Below are 18,353 nucleotides of genomic sequence, written 5' to 3'. Positions count from 1 at the left end.
GAATTCAACCTCTTTATTATGATTAATACACTGAATCCTTCCTAAACTAACAGGTTACACTGAGTACTGAATGAATTTTCAGAGAACATATAAGTAAATGGTAAATAGCTTTAATTAATTTTTTTTTATTAGATTACAGGTTTGGTTGATAAAGGTAATAGGGTTGATGTAATATACTTAGATTTCTGTAAGGTGTTTGAACTTGGTACGGCACAATATTTTGATTAAAAAACAAGAATATAAAATTAATATTGCACACATTAAATGGCTTAAAAATTGGCTAAATGATAGGGCTCAAAATGTTAACTGTAAATAGGGAATCATCACTGCGTGGGTGTGTTTCATCAATAACCTAGGAAAAAAACATAAATCATCCTTGATAATGTTTGAAGATGATACAAAATTGGGGGAGTGGTAAATAATGAAGCAGATAAAGGACTGAGTCAGAGAGATCTGAATTGCTTGGTAAACTGGGTGCAAGCAAACAATATGTATTTTAACACAGCTAAATGTAAATATGTACATCTTGGAACAAAGAACGCAGGCCATACTTACAGGATGGGACTTTATCCTGGGAAGCAGTGACTCTGAAAAAGATTTGGGGGCTCTGGGGGAAAAAATCAGTTGAACAGGAGCTCCCAGTGTGACACAGAGCTAATGTGATTCTGGGATGCATAAACAGGGGAATCCTGAATAGCAGTAGAGAGGATATTACATCTCTGTTTTTGGCACTGGGAGAATGTTGCTCTGGTGTCCACAATTCGAGGAGGATGTTGATAAACTGGAGAAGGTTCAGAGAAGAACCACGAGAAGGATCAGAAGATTAGAAAACATGATGTATAATGACAGATTCCACGAGCTCAATCTAGTTAAGCTTAACAAACAGAAGGTTAAGGGTTGACTTGATTCCAGTCTATAAGTATCTACATGGGGAACAAATATTTAATAACTGGCTCTTCAATATAGCAAAGAAAGGTATGACACAATCCAGTGGCTGGAAATTGAAGCTAGACAAATTCAGACATGGTGATAGCTATTAATCGTAAGAACAATTTATCACGGGATGTAGTGGATTCTCCATCATTAACAATTTTAAAATCAAGATTGGATGTTTTTCTAAATGATATCCTCTTGGAATTATTTTGGGGATGTCGTGTGACCTGTGTTATACCAAAGATCAAATCAGATCATCAAAATGATCCTTTCTGCTCTTGTAATCTATGAAAATTCCGTGCGCACAACACTGAAACAACATTCTCAACTGTAAGTTCTCTTTTTTCAAAATAGAATTTGTAAAACAGATCACGTTCCTAAATGTGACATAAGAGCTTGATTTAACCCTCTTACATTAGTTTTATGCTGGTGTAACTCTATTGACATCAGTATAAAACCAGTGCAATGGAGTGAAAAATCAGGGCAAAAGATCCTTGACTCTACCAAGAAAGTAGGTTATGTTACCCTGGATCTGTTCTTCCTTTTACAAAACACTTTACTTGTCTGTATAGCAAATAATTAAAGGTAGATAATTTGTATTTAGGATAAATCCCTATTCTTGGTGCCTAGAATTTTTTGCAGGTTTGTGGCTGTACATAAAAGGTATATATTTCACTAATAAAAAGCATATTATCTAAATATCTTCTAAAAGGAAACGCGAGATAATAGACTCTCTCTTACACACTGTAGATGCTCAAACTGTGATTTTGTAAGGCCTGGTCTACACTACGAGTTTATGTCAGATTTAGAAGCGTTACATCGAATTAACTCTGCAGCCCTCCACACAACAAAGCCATTTTTTTCAACATAAAGAGTTCTTAAAACAGATTTCTGTACTCCACCAGAAAGAGGGGATTAGCACTAAAATCAACATCGCCGTTTCGAATTAGGGTTAGTGTGGACGCAATTCGAAGGTATTGGCCTCCGGGAGCCATCCCACAGTGCACCATTGTGACGCTCTGGACAGCACTCTGAGCTTGGATGCATTGGCCACGTGTACAGGAAAAGCCCCGGGAACTTTTGAATCTCATTTCCTGTTTGGCCAGGCGAGCTCATCAGCACAGGTCACCATGCAGAGCTCATCAGCACAGGTGATCATGCAGTCCCAGAATCAAAAAAGAGCTCCAGCATGAACCAAAGGGGAGGTACTGGATCTGATCGCTGTGTGGGGAGAGGAATCCATGCTATCAGAACTACGTTCCAAAAGATGAAATGCAAAAACATTTCAAAAAATCTCCGAGGCCATGAGGGACAGAGGCTACAGCAGGGATGCAACACAGTGCCGCGTGAAACTTAAGGAGCTCAGACAAGCGTACCAGAAAACCAAAGAATCAAACGGACGCACTGGGACAGAGCCCCAGACATGCCGCTTCTACGCTGAGCTGCACGCAATTTGGGGGGGGAGGAGGGGCACCACTACCCCACTCCTGTCCGTGGACTCCAACGATGGGGTACTCTCCGCCATGCCTGAGAATTTTGCGGATGGGGAAGATGAGGAGGAGGAGGACGAGCTTGAGGAGAGCACACAGCACACCGTTCTCCCCAACAGCCAGGATCTTTTGCTCACCCTGACTGAAATACCCTCCCAACCCAACGAAGCCAGAGAAGAGACCTCTGGTGAATGTACCTTTTAAAATATAATACACGTTATAAAAGCAAGTGTTTTTTAATGATTAAGTAGCCCTGAGGACTTGGGATGCATTCATGGTTAGTACAGCTACTCATTTCCATTTGAATCTCATTTCCTGTTTGGCCAGGCGAGCTCATCATCACAGGAGACCATGCAGTCCCAGAATCGAAAAAGAGCTCCAGCATAGACCGAACAGGAGGTACGGGTTCTGACCGCTGTATGGGGAGACGAATCCGTGCTGGCAGAACTCCGTTCAAAAAGACAAAATGCCAAAATATTTGAAAAAGTCTCCAATGGCATGAAGAACAAAGGCTGTAACAGGGACCAGCAGCAGTGCCGCGTGAAAATTAAGGAGCTCAGCCAAGCCTACCAAAAAACCAGAGAGGCAAACGGCCGCTCCGGTTCAGAGCCCCAGACATGCCGCTTTTATGATGAGCTGCATGCCATTCTAGGGGGTGCAGCCACCACTACTCCAACCCTGTGCTTTGACTCCATCCAAGGAGTGGCAGGCAACACGGAAGTGGGTTTTGGGGCGAGGAAGACGATGATGAGAAAGAGGTTGTAAGTAGCTCACAGCAAGGAAGCTGAGAAACTGGTTTCCCCAACAGCCAGGATCTGTTTCTCACCCTGGACCTGGAGCCAGTTCCCCCTGAACCCACCCAAGGCGGGCTCCCAGACCCTGAAGGCGGAGAAGGGACCTCTGGTGAGTGTAGCTTTGTAAATATTATACATCGTTTAAAAGCAAGTGTGTTTAATGATTAATTTGCCCTGGCATTCGTGGCCAGTACAGCGACTGGAAAAGTCTGTTAACGTGTCTGGGGATGGAGCGGAAATCCTCCAGGGACATCTCCATAAAGCTCTCCTGGATGTACTCCCAAAGCCTTTGCAAAAGGTTTCTGGGGAGGTGTCATAGGCAACCTTATTCCGTCCTTTATGGTAGGACACTTTACCATGCCAGGCCAGTAGCACGTAATCGGGAATCACTGCGGAACAAAGCATTGCAGCGTACGGTCCTGGTGTTTGCTGGCATTCAAACATCATCCGTTCTTTATCTCTCTGTATTACCCTCAGGAGAGTGATATCATTCATGCTCACCTGGTTGAAATAGGGTGGTTTCAGTAAGGGGACATTCAGAGGTGCCCGTTCCTGCTGGGCTGTTTGTCTGTGCCTGAAAAGAAATCCTCCCTGCAGTTAGCCACGCAGCAGGGAGGGGGGTCATTGGCGCTGAGCTGTTTGCATTTGGCTAGCAGGGATCTTCCCTGATACCAGCCACGTGGTGGAGGAAGGGGTAAAGTGATCATCCCAGAGAACTGGATGGGACGGGGGGGTTAGTTTGGTTTCTGCTGCTGCACTTTAACAGGAAAACTGCAGCACTAAATGGCCAACTCAACGTGCTTTGCTTGGTATGGGAGAGGAGGGCGCTGCTGTTGTGAAGGTTGCAGAGGCCGAAAGACTATGGTTTACCATGGCCGCCTAAAGCTGAATTCTGTTGCCTGTCATTGCGTGTGTGATCTCTAACACCAAAGCCGCAGGCACGCAATAGAAGATGCAAAATGCAACCTTGTACCAAAATCACATGTGCTATGTAATGTGAATAGTATTGTTCACCGTGAAAGAACATTCTTTCTGTAAAATGTACCTTTTAAAGTACTTCACTCCCTTTTTTTCCTCCAGTAGCTGCAAATGTTTCAAGCCTCCCTCCTCCGTCCCAAAGGGCTATCTCCGATAAGGAGGCAAAAAAACGCACGTGCGATGAAATGTTCTCTGAGCTCATGCAGTCATCCGGGACTGACAGAGCTCAGCAGAATGTGGGGAAGGACACAATAGCAGAGTACAGGAAAGTGGCCGATGAACGTGAGGAGAGGTGGCGGCAGACAGATCACAGAAGGCATGCGGCAACGCTAGGGCTCCTGTGGGATCTAACTCATATGCTCCAGCGTATGGTTGAGCTACAGGAAAGGCAGCAGGAGAAAAGACTGCTGGCTACAGCCCCTGTGTAACCTACCGCCCTCCTCCCCAAGTTCCGTAGCCTCCTCACCCAGACGCCCAAGAACGCGGTGAGGGGCCTCTGGCGACTCAGCCACTCCACCCCAGAGGAGTGTCCAAACAAAAGGAGGCTTGCATTCATTAAGTTTTAAAGTGCTGTGTGGCCTTGTCCTTCCCTCCTTCACCACCCTACCCGGTGTTTCCCTCCTCCACCACCCCCCTGGGCTACCTTGGCAGTTATCCCCCTATTTATGTGATGAATAAATAAAGAATGCATGAATGAAGAAGCAACCATTACTCTATTGCCTCTGCAAGTGGTGATCGAAGGGGGGAGTGGAGGGTGCTTAGCTTATTGGAAAGTAGAGTGAAACTGGAGGGGGGGAGGGAAGGAGGGGAGGGGAGGGGGTTCCACCAAGGAGAAACAATCAGAACTTTCACACCGTAGCCTGGCCAGTCATGAAACTGGTTTTCAAAGCTTCTCTGATGTGCACTGCACCCTCCTGTACTCTTCTAACCGCCCTGGTGTCTGGCTGCGCATAATCAGCAGCCAGGCGATTTGCCTCAACCTCCCACACTGCCATAAACGTCTCCCCCTTAATCTCACAGATATTGTGGAGCGCACAGCAAGCAGTAATAACAATGGGAATATTGGTTTCGCTGAGGTCTAACCGAGTCAGTAAACTGCGCCAGGATACTTTTAAACGCCCAAATGCACATTCTACCACCGTTCTGCACTTGCTCAGCCTATAGTTGAACAGCTTCTGACTACTGTCCAGGGTGCCTGTGTATGGCTTCATGAACCACAGCATTAAGGGGTAGGCTGGGTCCCCAAGGATAACTATAGGCATTTCAACATCCCCAACGGTTATTTTCTGGTCTGGGAATAAAGTCCCTTCCTGCAGCTTTTGAAACAGACCAGAGTTCCTGAAGATGCGAAAGTCATGTACCTTTCCCGGCCACCCCACGTTGATGTTGGTGAAACGTCCCTTGTGATCCACCAGTGCTTGCAGCACCATTGAAAAGTACCCCTTGCGGTTTATGTACTCGCTGCCTTGGTGCTCCGGTGCCAAGATAGGGATATGGGTTCCGTCTATGGCCCCACCAGTTAGGGAATCCCATTGCAGCAAAGCCATCCACTATGACCTGCACATTTCCCAGAGTCACTACCTTTGATAGCAGCAGCTCAATGATTGCGTTTGCTACTTGCATCACAGCAACCCCCACAGTAGATTTGCCCACTCCAAATTGATTCTGACTGACCGGTAGCTGTCTCGCGGTGCAAGCTTCCACAGGGCTATCGCCCCTTGCTTCTCAACTGTGAGGGCTGCTCTCATCTTGGTATTCTTGTGCTTCAGGGCAGGGGAAAGTAAGTCACAAAGGTCCACAAAAGTGCTATTTCGCATGCGAAAGTTTTGGAGCCACTGGGAATCATCCCAAACCTGCAATACTATGAGGTCCCACCACTCTGTGCTTGATTCCCAGGCCCAAAATCGGCATTCCACGGCATGAGCCTGCCCCAGCATCACCATGATCTCCAAATTGCTGGGGACCGCAGTTTTACAGAACAGAAATCTGTGTTCATGTCCTCATCGCTGTGCTTCCATCACCTCCTTGCCTGGTTTTTCAGGTGCTGGTTCTGCATAAACTGCATGATAATGCGCGAGGTGTTTACAATGGTCATAACTGCTGCGGTGAGCTGAACGGACTTCATGCTTGCTGTGCTATGGCGTCTGCTCGGGCAATCCATGGAAAAGGGCGCAAAACAATTGTCTACCGTTGCTCTGACGGAGGGAGATGTTTATCTCTTGGACAAAGTAGCTTTTTGTTATTATATCTCTTCAAATCCATTCAGCTAAGTGGAATGTGTCTGCATGATGCAGAAGACATTGATTTAACAGATTAGGCACTCAAATATTAAGGAGTAAACCTATGAAGTTAATCATCTACTGCAGTATCATCTCGAAGGCTTCTGAAGGAAAAAAGAGCCCTTCCTACATTTTGAGTACAGATCCTTCCTCGTTATTATTTGTACTACAGTAACACCAGAGGCCTCAATTATATTAGGGTCCTCTGTGTCAGTCGCTGTAAAAACACATATACAGACAATATGTTCTGAATAGTTTACAAATCCTATGAGAAGGTCAACATTTAAGATGAATGCTTGTGTTTCTGAATTTTAGGAGCTATTTTCTTATTAGATTTACGCTTTCTTCCCTTTGTTGCGATGGGATTCCTTCAAGGAGAGTAACTGCTTTTATCTGATTTTTATTTTATTTTATTTTTTTTTAGCACCAGAGCTCTGGACTTAACTTTGGAGGACAATTTGACGGATCTCTGCAATCTGGGAAATTGGAGCTGGAACTCAAGTTCATCCTTTTGTTGGTTTTCAGGGACTCTGGAAGGACCATAACTTCTGTTTCCAACTACTCTGTTACCATCTCCCATGTGATTCCAAACAACCTTCTAGCAAAAATACAAAGCTAGCGAGTTCTAGAAGCAAAACGATTATTCTAAAAGGAAGACAAACTAGTGTCAGGTGTCAAACCCACTTTGCTGAACCACCAAGAGAGTCCTTAATCTGTTCTGCAGCTAAGTAAGAAGCAGCTAAACTGGTGGCTGAATGAGTAGGTGAGGAAACGAGAACATTGCCGCTAAGTGATCAGCACAAGAGAAAATTTCTGATGCCATGGAAATTTGCCCCAAGACCCATATACCATTCCAAAATATAAAATTCCTCTAAAAAAATACAAGAGAAACTTGTTTTCCATTAGTAAAAAAAAAGTGTCCCTTGCTAAACAAACTTCATTGAACTTAGAAAAGGAAATATCTGGTCTCCTCTTTGGAGGAAGAGATAATGGAAGGACAGTCAGTTCAGCAAACATGCCAGAAGGAGGGGCTTTCAGATGTCTTTATTCTCCAAGCCAGCCCCTCCACCCTCAAAAAAGGAGTTATCCTCTATTAAGATGGATTGGATAATTATTATTATTTCTGTCCAAATCAGTAGAGTCAAAGCAGGAGAAAAAGAATTAGCCAGTTTTGAAAATAAAAAATGACCACTTTCCTAACTAGAAAAACAAAAATCAATTATGTGGATTAGTCTTAGTATTTCTCAATGTCAGATGAGGCAGGGGAAAAGAGGAAACAACAACTGAAGGTAATGGTATCAGTTATGTCTCACCTGAGAAAGATTTGTGCCACTTTGTGAAAAAGCCATTAAACGTTTTCTAAAGTCTAACCCGATAGCACACTGAGTGTTCCATTCAGGATCTTGATATGAAAGACTGAAAATGAATCCTAATTACAGTGGGTGCACTTCAAAAGTTCATTTGAGTTTTGGAGGTATTACCAATTCCAGTGCTATTCCCCATTTTAAGTATAGTATTGATGACTACAACTAGTAGTAGCTCTAAACCCAGAATGAACTCTTAATTGTGCCCACCGTACTTTATTCTACTGAAAATGACGGCAATCAATACCAAAACCATTCTTGTACCAATCTATACACAATAGAGAATTCTAAAGCAACATACCTGAACTCTGAATTTCCAGGTTGTTCCAACAGGAACGCCAGGTATAGGTCCATAGTGGTTAGAAGGAACAATAGTGCATTCCTTAGTACGACCAACACAAGCCATACCCTACCAACATATCAGAGAGAAGAAACTAATTTTATTATATTTAAAGTTTCTTTTCAAAGTTGATGCAGACATAAGGATCTCTATTATGATAAAAATATTTTATATACATTTTTTCAATCAATTTTATGTAAATTCTAGTTTTTATTTATAATCCTTGTCTCCAGTCAACTTTAAAAAAAAGGATATTGACTGTTTTAACTTTTGGAGTGGAGACGATGGGAAAAATTCAGCATTGGTTTACACACTGTGCAATTCCACTGAAGATTGCATGATGTGTAATTTAGTACTGAACTTTGCACAGTTAATTTATATGTATAGTCACAGATATGACACACACACGCACACACACAGAGTTATATTTATTCTTGAAATACACTTTACCTTGCCCCAGTCTCGCTGACTCTCAGTACTGGCAGATGGCATCTTTGCTTTCTTTTTACTCTGCTTGAGCTTTTCCCCAGCCTTTACAACTTCATTCGAATCATTTTTGCAAGAAGGACAGTACCTTAAAAAAAAGTTGACAGATTTTTAAATCGCTTAACCTAATGGCAACATATTTGGTGTAGCCAGAATGGTGTTGATTAATCCATATTTTCAAGGTTTTGCCAACCTCAAACAATTCCAGTGTAATAAAACTGATAATAATAATGCTTTGCATTTATACTGTACTTTTCCTCCTAAATTCTCAAAATACTTAAAGTATACATTAAAGCAGAGTTCTAACTAAAAAGTAACTCCTAATTCCACCTCCAATTCAAATTTGTGCCATCTCATTGTCTTCAATATGGATATACAGGTGTAACTCAAGGCTCTGATTTTGACCTTGAGATTGGATCTTACTGAACAGTGAGGCATGAGCCAGATTAGACTTTAGCTGTGTGAGTTCTGCATGGCTGACTATAAGAATAATAAGAATAAGAGGCTGCCAACCACACTAAGAAAAACTGACAACATACTTATGAGGTACATATTATAACAAACCTATTATGTTATGAAACAGGAATCTCTTTATGCCAACTGGAAGAGGGCACAAGAGCACATAAGGGTTACTGGGATCCCCTGGATCTGGTATCTACATAATAGTTTGCCAAAGAGTGGCATTTAAGGTTTTTGCTGAAAGTCTGTGTCATACTGGTCATCACAATCACTGAGAAATGTATGTACGGATAATATGCAAGAAGTTATGTATACATAGTGAAAATTATGTTCTTAATGCCTGTGAATTAGGGCTGGTTACCAGAAAGTGTTAATAAGTTGCTTTCAGGCAGAAGACATCTGCCTGGCTATAGGTAAATTGAGTATTGTGTACTTCACAATGGTTGTCTATTTACAGACTAAGCAAAATGCTAATCAGGAAATTGTGAAAACTACAAGGAGGTTCCCCACAGGAAAAACAAGTAATGGGCGTGTCCTGTTTATGAACAAAGACAAAGGAATGTTGGAACTATAACTGGAGGTAAAGAGAAAAATTCTGCATCCGTCACCTAAAGGACAAGCTGACAGTGTACTTGTCTTATGAAGAGAGGGTCACAGCCAAGCTGGCTGTTAAATGCTGAGAGAAAGACTTTGGTAAGCTAAACTTCATTAGATAGGAAAATGTCTTGTTAGTTAACTCTAGGCTCTAGAAAGCAGGTTATAATTTAATTTTACATGTAACCAGTTGTTACCAAATATTTCTACTTGCTCTCATTTGAATCTCTGTATTTTGTTAAATACACTTCTTGGTTTTACTATAAACTTACCTAACTGCTGTGTGCAGTGGTGATCTTAGGTGAAGCTGGTAATCAGCAGTATACTACTTCTTTGGGAACTGTGTGAGTATTCAACGGATTGGGCCTGGACACTCTAAAGAGATGCTCAGAGGGCCTGGGGAAGAGCCTATGGTGAACTTGCAGAGGACCACAGAGCCTGCCTAGGCTGAGACAAGAGTGCTTGTGAGGGAGCTGACCCTGACAGGCACAGAAAAGGCTTCATCACACTAATGGCAGGTGGTAGCGAGATGCCTCACAACCCTGGGTACCCCCAGGAAGTGTCACATATATACTGAGGTACAAAGATGGTAAGTTTATTTCCCAAGATCATACAGCAAAAGAGCAAGGATTTGAAAATTTTCACATTTGACAGGGAAATACTTCTCTTTGGGCAAGATCTAGTAATATGCTGAGCACTCTGGCCCTGATCCAAAGCACAGTACTTTAGCATGAGCAGTCCCATTCAACTGGAAATTGCCGAAATTAGGCAGTAGGACTACTCATTTGCTTAAAGCTAACCTAATGTTAAAGTGCTTTGCTGCATCAGGGCCAGAGTGCTCAGCATCTTGTAGGATCAAGCCCCTTAATCAGAAATACCTTTGAGGGTTCCATGGAAAATGGGTGTGGATTTGACCTAGTTAGGAGTCTTCTAACATCTCTTGCTATGCATATACAACACATTTTGTCCTGCATTTTTGGCAACATTTTTAACAGTGAGCAGCTTAAGAAGGTTGTGCTATGTATGTATGAACAGATAATTTCTTAGTCAATTGACTTATTCCTTGAATTACACACAAGACAGGCTGTGCTGCTGGTTAAAAAATAAAATGTAAAGAGTTTATGGATGGTGACAGACAAACTATTACAAGAAGTTTAAGGGTGAAATTCTGGTAGAATTGAAGTCAATAGCAAGACTCCTATTAAATGAGGCCAGTATTTCACACTAAAGTCAATAAAGGTACTTCACTAGGACAGTGAAATTAGTGTAAGTAAGGAATGAAAAAATAGAGGTAGCCATCCGTATCTAAGGTTATCCCAAAACTGTATGAAGTTACGTTCTATTATTTGAAAAGTAGAATGTAATAAAAAGGACTGTGGAATAATGCGTATTCACAATAAGGCAAATTTGGAAGTGCGCATGCAGCTTTAACTATGGCATTTCCTGCTTTAAGATTGCTTAACCAAGCAATCTTAATGTTTCCTTAACTGAGCTTTGTATGGAATATTAAATACTGTTTATCATATAAATAGATTGGTTCTGATCTGTATGAAAATGCCTTATCAGTATTTCCCAAACTGTGGGGTGGAACTGGGGGCTGCCAAGTTTAAATTATTAAAATTTAAAATGGACAATTTTCTACTTTTAAAACAAACAAATATCTGGTATTCAACTAAGGGTCAAACTCTGCCATGAACCTAAATTAGTATGCAAGGCAGGAAGAGAAAAGGAAGAACGCTTCTTTCACATTTCTGTGCAGTGGCATTACATTGCAGAACTGCAATCCTTTACACAAAAGTGAGTGCAAGGACCTCATAGGATTGGCACTGCTACATAACCTACAAGAAGTGGACAAGCAGCAAGGCCATAGCTGTGCCATTCCATGGCACTGGCTTCCCTGGCCAGAACAGTTCATCTACCTTTATGAATAAAACTCAGAACGCATACGCCTATACTGCAAACAAAACAAAGTTAAATTTTAAAATGGAAGAAAAGTTATATACCTCGTCACTGTGGTTATTCTAAATGTTTTGTACATGTGGATCCCACTTCTGGTACGGGTGTAAGTTCAGAATCTTTTGGCCAGGAGTGTCTGGGGAGCGGTAAATATGCCCTAGATGTCCCACCGGAGGGAATATATCGCCTAATGGTCCCGATTGCCACTCGGTTCCCCTCTAGTCCAGAGTTCCAAACATACATAGGACTTCAGAGTAGAGCAGAGGAAGGCAGGATCCAAACACCCAAACTATATTGAAAAACTAGTTATTGACAAGGTGAGTAACTTGTTTTTCTTCTTTATGTGTTGTCCGTGTGGATCCCACTTCTGGTGACTAAGAAGCAGTCTCCATAAGAGTGGTAGAGGGTCTGAGGAGTCCTAATTGAATAGGGATTGCAATACTTGGCCAAAATTGGCATCATATCTGGACTGTCCAAGTCCAAGGATTGATGTTTTACAAAGATATGAATGGAGTTCCAGGTGGTGTCTTTCCAATTCTCCAGTACGGCAATGTTCCTAAATACGGCTGACCAGGGTACCTAGGCTCTAATAGAAAGAGCGCTATCCTCTCTACAGGGTTTTAGGCCTGCCATCTGATATCTTATATGTATGTACTCTTATCCACTTAATCTTGGAGTGGAAATGGACTGCCCTCTAATAGTGGCACCAAACCATTGTCTTCATACTCTTGAAGAACTTTCTCTCTTAAGAGTCTCTCATGACAGAAGTCCACGAAGGAGGACAGGGAAGGTGAGTGGGGTGTGGGAAGGACGTGAACTGAATTCCATATCCTGTGGAAATTACCTCCTGGGCCTAAAAGTATGAACTAATACTCAGTTCAAGGCTGGGAGAATAGGGATAGATGGTTGCCAAACTGAAGAAACACTAAGTAGGGCTCTTAGTGTTATGCTGGGGCTCCCAACATGCTCATCAAGCCTGCTGCTTGTTTGAGGAAGAAATGGAGCTGACAGAGAGGAAAAAAAGATCTCTTCTTCTGGGCGTGGCAGAGAAGGAGAGTCACTGGAATACTGATATGTCTTCATTTCAGTCTTTATTGAGGTTGCTTTTAGAACCCAAAGGGCTCTCTCTGCTATTACACATATAGTCCAAGAGACTAAAATACTGCTCTGGAGTCCTTTAAGGGAGCAAACATATTCATTAGTTTTTGAACTAAAAGGATCTGAACCTTCAAAAAGGCAGATCCCCATAGTGGCTTGGACCTATTTAGGTATCCCTTAAGAACATCTGGTAAGTTACTGCAGTGAACACTGAATGAGATGGTGTAGCCGAGATTTCTAGGACAGCCTGGAGAGAATGCTTTGCTAAGAGCTGAACTTCAGAGCTAATCTCTTTTGAGCGCCAATTTTTGTTCTTAGGGAAACTTGTCAATAAAGGATGACAAAATCCCAGATATGTTAGTAGTTTGAGATACACATCTACGAAGAAGCAAAAGAGCATACATTTCTGCAAAAAAGTCTAATTTCTTGGGGTCACTCTCTTTAGACACGACTAAAGGCCCACATGAATTTTGCATAAAGTATCATCCTTTTATATTTACCAGTCCTCATCTTCTGGTATCTTGCTTAAAGGTGGATTCAGGCAGTATATATGGTAGGCCATATTACATTCATCGCACAGAAGTTGCATGTGAGCATCCTGTTTTCCACCACACAAATAGCAGGAGCAAAAGCGACATTCCGTATCTGGGTCTGCCCTACAGTGCTTGCACTCAGGGCCACTCTTTCCTGTGAAGATAAATTAGAAAACATTAAGCCTCAGAGAAGTGATTTCAGATTCATAAATATGCCATTATGGGGAGGGAAAAGGTGAAGGGGAAAATGTACTGTAATGCTGTGAGTGCAGGAACTTTCCTACTGTCTGCTTTAAAAAAAAAAAAAAAAAAGTCAGGCATAATGATAACTATTGAGAACCATTTATTTACAAAACTACATATATAATAATGTTACATATATAATACTAATTCCATGTCAATTTGTGGTCTTGTATGACAGACTTGCAAAACAGTCATTACCATTTACCAGCCCAGGCACAAAATCTTCTCAATCCCCTTGCCATCAGGATGGTGATGAAAAAGCAAAAAGATATTTTACTTTTACTCCATCAAAAAAGGCCTCAATTCCTACACCCATGACAAGCTCCACTGATTTCAAAGAGAGTCTGCCCACATGGAGCTTATTACAGGACAATGGACTAATTCCATGAAGGCTTCAGTGAGTAACCACTCCTGTGAGTAACCTTATCCAATCTGATGGAACTGCTCACATGAGAAAAGATATTCATGTGTAAGTCTTTGCAGGATTAGACCAAAAAAGTTTCTGCAGAAAAACATGAACAAAACTGCAAACTTTAGCCACAGTCAACTTTAATAGAACTCTAGGGGGGAAATTTTTTTTACAAGATCAAATAAAGAGGAACTTAAAGTTTCATTTTTATTTGATTAAATGCAGGATCATTTTTACATAAACCATTCTGGACAGATATGATCAAAGATGGGAATCCACAAAATAAGACTGGCATCTTGGAACACAGATATTAACTGGGAAATGTGAGGGGCTGCTTCAAACATTAATGAAAAGGAAAGTACAGATTGCCTGAATTCAAGAAACCAAATGGAAGGGAGCAAAGGCAAAGGCTATAAGCTACTATACTGTGGCATATCTAATATGAGAAAGAGTTGGTACAGTTTTAGACAAAGTAATGTGGGAATGTGTAGTGGATGTGGAGAGGATAAGACACAGGGTGACTTTGGTTAAGCTAGCTTTTGAAAATGTGCCCCTAAAAGTTATATGTTCATATGCATCACAAGTGGGAAAACAGACACTATTATACAGAAAGCGATAAAGAATGAAAGAGTCATCACTAGTGCCAACCTTAATGGTCACATGAGAGAGAAGGTAAAGCTTCAAATGGTACAATGGCAGTTGTGGATATGGACACAGGAACAAGAAAAGGTAACAGTATGCTCAGATATATGATTTGACAGTGAATACTTGTTTTCACTAAGGAAGAAAAATGATTACCTTTAAAAGCGGTAGCATAGGGGCACAGATGAACTGTTTCCTAATAAACTGAACTGAGCTGAAGAACATCAAAATCTGTAAGGTCATTCCCAGAGAAAGCATTGTAACTCAGCACAGAATGCTGGTTCTTGACTAGGGGTACATATCATTCATGAGAAGAAAACATCCAAAGCAGTACAGAAAACCAAGTGGTGGAAGTTTAATGAAGCTAGCAAGGCATTTAAAACTAAAGTATTGGAGATCTCTTTGGGAGGGTTAAGAGAAATACATTCCGGAGGGATCTAGCCAATCCCAGTGGTCTGTCTTTGGCGCACATGATGCAAATGATGAGAGCTCTCATAAGTGATCTTTTTCAGTTGATGCTGCTCAGTATGAGGTACAGCTGTCCTTTGCTCTGTATATTGTAGAAGCGGGTGAAAGGGATAGAAATGCTCAAGACTAGCTGTGTTTGAGTGTGCTCCCCATTCCACAGTGAAGCTAAGCAGTGTGACGGAACAGTGTGTTAATGCACACCAAGATTTCACAGGAATCCTCCAGAAATCTCTAGGAATCTTTCCTGGAGGTACTCGCCGATCCTCTGCCAAAGGTTCCTTGGCAGAGCTGCTTTGTTCCTTCCCCCATTGTAGGAAACTTTCCAGCACCACTCGGCAATCACTTGTGCAGGGACCAAAATGGCACGCAGGTGAGCAGCATACGGATTGGGTCTGAACCTGCAAATGTGCAGTAGATGCACCCCTGCATCCTTGCTTACCCTCAGGAGTCAGATATCAGCTTCGATAACCATTGCCTGGCCTGTGGAAAATGGTGGCAGAATTTACAATATTGTCCCTATTTGCCTTCACTGACCCCCTGAAAACATCACCTGCACCCCACCCGGGCAGAACTCACCATGTTTAGGCTGTTTGCAGAGTTGTGTGCTTGCCAAGGGTCAGTGAGAAAGTAATTGGTAGTTACAAGAAGTGTATTTTACTGTAATGATTTAATGCTGTGCGTGAACTAACAATCATGCTTCTGTGTATTGTTTCTTGTGCTTCTGCAGATGTAGCCTTCAGGGGAACCCCCTACACACCAGCGGAGTGCCTTCTCCAGATAGATGGAAGCGACCAAGTTGTAGCAAGGAGAACATGTTCTGAGAGGTGCTCCAATCCCCAGAGGCCGAAAAAAGTGAACCCAGGGAGGGGAGAGAAAATGAAAGGCAGAGTAAGAAGCACATTCTAAAGGCCAAGAGTGAATGATAAAAATGATGGAGGAGCAAACAGAAATGTTAAAGTCCCTGATCACCTAACAGTCAGAATAGATAAGTGCTTTCCCCCCCGCCCAGTCCCCGCAGCTAATACAGAATTGTTTTCCATGCCCTCCCCAAAATCCTCCCACATATTCCTTACAATTAACCGGAATGTCTCGGTGCCCCGTTCACACTACGCCTTTGGACAGCTTCCAAAATTATATCTGGACTTATGCACAGCTCTGAGAGCCTACGCTGCTCTTCACTGTTTTCTTCCTTCCCACCGTGCCTTTTGTGTGTGTTGATTGGTGTTTAATAAAAACAAACTCTCTTTAAGAGAGCTGCTCTTTATTTATGTCTTACACACAGCAATTGCCACTGGTAGCAATACATAAATGCAATTTAATCATTTGCTTAGTACAAATCCTGCTTAGGAATCACCACAATTTTTAGGCAAAACAAGATAATTGAAGTTAATGAAGCATGGCAGACTGCTGTATAGAAATGCACCATAATTGGTACTCATTATCAAAATGGTGTCCCAAAGCCTCCCTGATTCTAATAGCCCCCCATTGTGCCCATCTAATAGCCATGGTATCTGGCTGCTCAAAATCAGCAGCCAGGCAATCTGCCTCAGTATTCCACCCCAGGGGAAACTTTTCACCCCTAGGCCTGGTCTACACTACGAGTTTAAGTCGAATTTAGCAGCATTATCTCGATTTAACCCTGCACCTGTCCACACGACAAAACCCTTTTTTCGACTTAAAGGGCTCTTAAAATCGATTTCTTTACTCCAACACCGACGAGGGGATTAGCGCTGAAATCGGCCATGCTGGGTCGAATTTGGGGTACTGTGGACGCAATTCGATGGTATTGGCCTCCGGGAGCTAACCCAAGGTGTTCAGTTGGGACCACTCTAGACAGCGCTCTCAACTCAGATACACTGGCCAGGTATACAGGAAAAGTCACGCAAACTTTTGAATTTCATTTCCTCTTTCGCCAGCGAGGCAAGCTCACCTGCACTGGTCACCATGCAGAGCTCATCATCACAGGAGACAGCACTCTGAGCTTGGATACATTGGCCACGTGTACAGGAAAAGCCCCGGGAACTTTTGAATCTCATTTCCTGTTTGGCCAGGCGAGCTCATCAGCACAGGTCACCATGCAGAGCTCATCAGCACAGGTGATCATGCAGTCCCAGAATCAAAAAAGAGCTCCAGCATGAACCGAAGGGGAGGTACTGGATCTGATCGCTGTATGGGGAGAGGAATCCATGCTATCAGAACTACGTTCCAAAAGATGAAATGCAAAAACATTTCAAAAAATCTCCGAGGCCATGAGGGACAGAGGCTACAGCAGGGATGCAACACAGTGCCGCGTGAAACTTAAGGAGCTCAGACAAGCGTACCAGAAAACCAAAGAATCAAACGGACGCACTGGGACAGAGCCCCAGACATGCCGCTTCTACGCTGAGCTGCACGCAATTTGGGGAGGGGGGGGGCACCACTACCCCACTCCTGTCCGTGGACTCCAACGATGGGGTACTCTCCGCCATGCCTGAGAATTTTGCGGATGGGGAAGATGATGATGAGGAGGACGAGCTTGAGGAGAGCACACCGTTCTCCCCAACAGCCAGGATCTTTTGCTCACCCTGACTGAAATACCCTCCCAACCCAACGAAGCCAGAGAAGAGACCTCTGGTGAATGTACCTTTTAAAATATAATACACGTTATAAAAGCAAGTGTTTTTTAATGATTAAGTAGCCCTGAGGACTTGGGATGCATTCATGGTTAGTACAGCTACTCATTTCCATTTGAATCTCATTTCCTGTTTGGCCAGGCGAGCTCATCATCACAGGAGACCATGCAGTCCCAGAATCGAAAAAGAGCTCCAGCATAGACCGAACAGGAGGTACGGGTTCTGACCGCTGTATGGGGAGACGAATCCGTGCTGGCAGAACTCCGTTCAAAAAGACAAAATGCCAAAATATTTGAAAAAGTCTCCAATGGCATGAAGAACAAAGGCTATAACAGGGACCAGCAGCAGTGCCGCGTGAAAATTAAGGAGCTCAGCCAAGCCTACCAAAAAACCAGAGAGGCAAACGGCCGCTCCGGTTCAGAGCCCCAGACATGCTGCTTTTATGATGAGCTGCATGCCATTCTAGGGGGTGCAGCCACCACTACTCCAACCCTGTGCTTTGACTCCATCCAAGGAGTGGCAGGCAACACGGAAGTGGGTTTTGGGGTGATGAAGACGATGATGAGAAAGAGGTTGTAGGTAGCTCACAGCAAGGAAGCTGAGAAACTGGTTTCCCCAACAGCCAGGATCTGTTTCTCACCCTGGACCTGGAGCCAGTTCCCCCTGAACCCACCC

General features: G+C 42.9%; 1 protein-coding gene across 5 annotated transcripts in view; it reads right to left on the bottom strand.

The window, feature by feature from the left end:
- UHRF2 (ubiquitin like with PHD and ring finger domains 2) overlaps positions 1-18,353 on the bottom strand; it is a 171,938-nt gene that overhangs the window by 49,906 nt on the left and 103,679 nt on the right. For 4 of the 5 annotated variants that reach the window (XR_012159104.1, XM_073345307.1, XM_073345304.1 and 1 more), the window contains exons 6-8: positions 13,272-13,458; positions 8,629-8,752; positions 8,140-8,247 (exon numbers count right to left, since the gene is read on the bottom strand). Coding sequence is in view for 4 of the 5 variants with exons in the window: in XM_073345307.1 (XP_073201408.1) it covers positions 8,140-8,247; positions 8,629-8,752; positions 13,272-13,458 (419 nt within the window). In the remaining variant the exon portion in view is untranslated. The remainder of the gene's footprint in view (positions 1-8,139; positions 8,248-8,628; positions 8,753-13,271; positions 13,459-18,353) is intronic. The other variant, XM_073345305.1, reaches the window with a different exon arrangement.

The sequence above is a fragment of the Lepidochelys kempii genome, chromosome 5 (genome assembly GCF_965140265.1).
Source record: "Lepidochelys kempii isolate rLepKem1 chromosome 5, rLepKem1.hap2, whole genome shotgun sequence".
NCBI lineage: Eukaryota > Metazoa > Chordata > Testudines > Cheloniidae > Lepidochelys > Lepidochelys kempii.
Note: the sequence above shows the minus strand (reverse complement) of the source record. Positions and strands in the feature narration are given on the sequence as shown.